This window comes from Melampsora larici-populina, assembly GCF_000204055.1.
Source record: "Melampsora larici-populina 98AG31 unplaced genomic scaffold MELLAscaffold_55, whole genome shotgun sequence".
NCBI lineage: Eukaryota > Fungi > Basidiomycota > Pucciniomycetes > Pucciniales > Melampsoraceae > Melampsora > Melampsora laricis-populina.
In genome coordinates this window covers 628,017-632,173 of record NW_006768819.1, presented here as the reverse complement: position 1 = coordinate 632,173, position 4,157 = coordinate 628,017, and the positions used below count along the sequence as shown (strand labels likewise).

The window sequence follows — 4,157 nt, the reverse complement described above, 5'->3', positions numbered from 1 at the left end:
AGCCCATAGAAAGGTATAAATATTTCACTCTTGCCATACACAATCCTGTGCGAGTTCCACAGAGATCTATCTCCACAATACTCTGGATAATCGAAATTTGAGACACAAGTGAGGAACAAAGGAAACTGATAGACATACAATAAGATATCAAAACAAAGAGAAAGCGTAGATGGATAAGTCAGGTGATGACAAATTGAGAGAAATTGAGAGCGGATAACTCAAAGGGAAGTGAGGGAACATACAAGCACAAGGATCGGAGTACCAATTCAAAGACTATCATCCTAGGACAACAAAGACTACCATCAAAATTCCATGCAAGGCCTCGAGGCAAAATGACTCCGGTGCAGCGATTTTGAGGTAGGTTTTCATATTTCCTCGACACGCAAAACACGCACTGCCCCATGCATCGTGTAGAAAATTGGGAGCCCACTCGCTCGAAGATACCGCCAAACTTCCCGTTGGATATCGAGCCGATATCCATATGCCCACTATCACCATAAGGTTGAGATAGGTTGCTAGTAAGCGAAAGAACCGACGCCATGGTATTCCTGAGGTAATGATATTTAGTTGAGTGAGGGAGTTTGAATTGGTGAATCGAAGGTAGACAATACGTACCCTTCCTACGATTGGTCCTGGGACGTCTGACTCCTGCCAATGTCATTGGCACGCCTTGCTGACACATACTGTGTTTGATGCAGCCAGCGCGTGTGGAGTGATGAGGATAACTGTGTTGGTCGGACATGTTTTTTGATCAAGTGATATATTTGTCAGATCAAGTGGCTATGTATTGAAATTGAATTGAGAATACCAGGATCAAGCGTGATATGGAGAAGTGGTTAATTGCATGGATCATGCTAGTATTTATGAGGAGAGTTATCGACTCTTGTCTGGACCCTGAATGAGCTTCCTCTGAGTACTCAGCCCTTCACCGCACTTAAATCAACTTAAATTTCTGTTGGTACTATACAAGGGCTCGTATTACATTTTGTTTAAGAAAGTAGACAGCAGTTTTTCTTGGAGTTGAAAGTTTCAACTCGTCTGCTCAGCAGCTCAACAATGACCTTGAGGGCCAGGCCCTCAGGCTGAGGGGCATGAGCCAACGAATAACCGTGAACCAGAAGGCTTGATGCGCTCCCACACCTGAGCTTGTTACAAAGGATTTCAGAAGGTGAGATGCTTTGATGAAGGTGTATCGAGGATTATATAAGGAAGTTTCAATGATGGCCCTGAGCATGAGACTAAACAGCACAGTCATTCGAATCAAGGGCTATGATCGTATGTATGATCTGAAACGCCTTGCATATAAGACACCTTACGCACACGTCTGGAGATTCACAGAAAACCACAGATATCGAAACAAGATACACTACACTCTCAAATACTATACACGCTATACACGCACCAGAATGCCAGGTAAGAATAATCCTTTCCCGTCATAACTCTTGATAAGCCTGAGCATAGTCTGACGCTTAATTCTATCCAATTCCATGTAATTTTGAACTACTCGTAATGAGAAGCTGGTATCAAGACGTCTCCCCTGCACAGACTCTTGCTACTGTTCGCCTTTCGTGTGATCTTGTTATGGGACTTGATGCTTATCAGTACCTGTCGAAGAATCTTCCACGTCCTTCTGTCATCACATTCCAAGGCGCTCAAGCTCTGGCTACAGCACCTGGCACCGCTTCCAAGTACCGTGAAAAATCAGCTATGTGCATCAACGGAACATCATTTTTTGGATCATTATAATTTGACAGCGGTAGAAGGATTTTGTGACACACTATCGGTGATTGCAATTTGGACTATCCTTGCCATGTGTTCCGGAATCGTGATACACTTTTGGGTGATGCCATTCTCGAAGATAGTTTTATCAGAAGTTCAAGCTTTCAGGCAGGCCCTCAAGGACTAGTATTTTATTATTGCATAAAGGGTGTATCAGCATGAAGGGCTGCCCCTCTAGCTCTATTTTTCAAACTTTCAAACTTTTTGACTCAAACAAGTCTTTCATCAAATACCCCCGGTCAACAAACACTACGAGCTTAGATTTCTTTTGCACGTCACTTCACAAATCTCCGTATAGAAGTGGATTTTGGTCTTCATTTTTATTTCATTTTTCTCTGTGAGTGTGCATTGTCATCGGCTTATGAAGATGGAATGGATTTTTGAGACTTGTTAGTAATAATGATGATAATAGTGAATTAAAACTGCCTCGTATTTGGCAATTGAGTGGCTCACTTTATATGTATAGTAAGTCTTCCAAGGAAATTTCGCGCCTCTGTGTTTTGAACCTCCTCTCTATTCGAATGAATTTTCGAATATTTTAAATAACACAACCTTACAAACACGTTTGATAATTATGTATCACCTTTTTATAACTTGTCAAAAATCAGAGGAAACGTATGAAAGATTGGACCTTGAAAACCATTATTTACAAATTATAGCACATTTCAATGGAATTGCTCGTCGTCCTCATGCAATAGGGACTGGGCGAAGCTCTGCAAAATTGCAATTCAACCGTAGTTGAAAGCGAGTTGCAAACAGCTAAGCCACTGTTCAATCAATATGAAATTTCCTTATTTTTTTTAGTAAGCTTTATGGCACTAAAAAAAATAGGGTGGCGCACAGGCATGACCCTCCCTAAGACGAGCTGTCTATTCAAAATTTCCCCCCCCACCTCAGCCAAAAGCCTATGGCAGAACGCTTCTGGATAGCCTGATATACCTTTCACAGGTTGCTCTCGCTCTGGTTTTGGTGAAATCATCTGACAGTCGGGTCTCTTGGGCTTGTAGGAGTAATCCTGACACCTCCTGTTTGCATAAATCGCTTCGGTCGACTTCCAGGGGATTCATGCGCTTATTGAGGTGGCTAAATCCTCTGTCGGTCGAAACCTCGCCCAGTCCCTAATAAGTACACTGATAGGCCTACAAAAGCTATTATTAAAACCAAGCGCATCAATATATGAAACCTGAAAGATGGATAAGTGCACCCCCCTGACAAAACAAGTCATCTTCCATGAGCATCTTGCTGCAAGGTTATATCCAGACTGATACACCTAACATACCTTTAGCAAATTTCTTCCATCCTCCATCTTGCATCCGCTCGTGTAAGAGACGGACTGAAGAAAGGTCATTGGCGTGAGTTCGACTTTAAAAAATCACGAGAAGTTGATCACCCAATACCTAATATATCCTTTACCTGTAATTCAATATCCAACGTGAGATTTTCAAGTATATTTTCAGTATTTTGCTGCTGTTGCAAAACGTCTTCGTATTTGAGGGACACCTGTGTCTGCGCCTCTACACATGATGTTATCAGATTAAACATAGATGATTTATGAACACAAGTATCTCCAGTCTTGAAAGGCTTGCCTCTTGCAGCTTGCAATACATCATTCACTTCCGCTTTGAAATTCGACAGCCGCAGATTGGTGGTGTCTTCCAAATGAATTCGGTGTTGGTAGAATTCTAAGAAGTGGAGTTCTTGTGAGCTTCAATCTCATTCTCAAGCAAAGCAATGTCCATCTCACACCTTTTGTTCCCTGAGAGAGTTTCTTGAGCCCCTCTTCTGCAGACCAACACAGCTTTCGAACCGCTTCTTGCGCCTCATTTCCAAGCTTTTTTGACTCCTCTAAAGACGAGCAAAGCACACTCATTTCAGTCCGGTGTATCTCTGGAGGAGAGAGACATAGGGGGGAAGATAAGTAAGTTTAAGCAAAGTTATTTGTTGTAAGCAACTGGCCTTGTGCGCTAGCTAAATGTCTCTTCAACCTTGTTCTTTCTTCCCATAAGTCCCGGAAATTTTGCTCCACATTATCGGTCAGCTCGGCATAGTTTTTTTTTACTCTTGTCAGGTGTTCCTGTGTTTTCTGATTGCGTTTTGCAAAGTGTTCTTGTTCGGTCGTGATGTTTTCAATTTTTTCGGTCATACGTATTCTATCTGCGCCAAGCTCGTCGATTAAACGATTGAGGTGACGGTCTTGTTCTTTACACTCCTCGTGTAAACGCTCAATGTAGCAGTGAAGTTGATGTTGCGAATCATCGTAAACATCAGCCCGGCCCTCGAGTACAGGATGAGCTACGTTTCACTCATGACGTCCATGTCTTGGTGCCAATGGTCTGCGAAAGGGAGCGGAAGGCGGATAAGAATGATCCTTCATGTCC

At 42.5% G+C, this 4,157-nt stretch overlaps 2 protein-coding genes across 2 annotated transcripts; one reads left to right on the top strand and one right to left on the bottom strand.

The window, feature by feature from the left end:
• Nucleotides 1-276: 276 nt before the first annotated feature.
• On the bottom strand, nt 277-742 carry MELLADRAFT_111634 (uncharacterized protein; the record flags this gene model as incomplete). The annotated part of the gene is made up of 2 exons (XM_007415945.1): nt 277-548; nt 616-742. The coding sequence occupies 2 exons, from the start codon at nt 740-742 to the stop codon at nt 277-279; spliced, it is 399 nt and encodes a 132-aa protein (XP_007416007.1).
• Nucleotides 743-1,220: 478 nt separating this feature from the next.
• Nucleotides 1,221-1,746, top strand: MELLADRAFT_67624 (uncharacterized protein; the record flags this gene model as incomplete). The annotated part of the gene is made up of 3 exons (XM_007415946.1): nt 1,221-1,275; nt 1,308-1,413; nt 1,518-1,746. 3 exons carry the CDS (start codon nt 1,221-1,223, stop codon nt 1,744-1,746), a joined length of 390 nt encoding a protein of 129 aa, XP_007416008.1.
• Nucleotides 1,747-4,157: the final 2,411 nt, after the last annotated feature.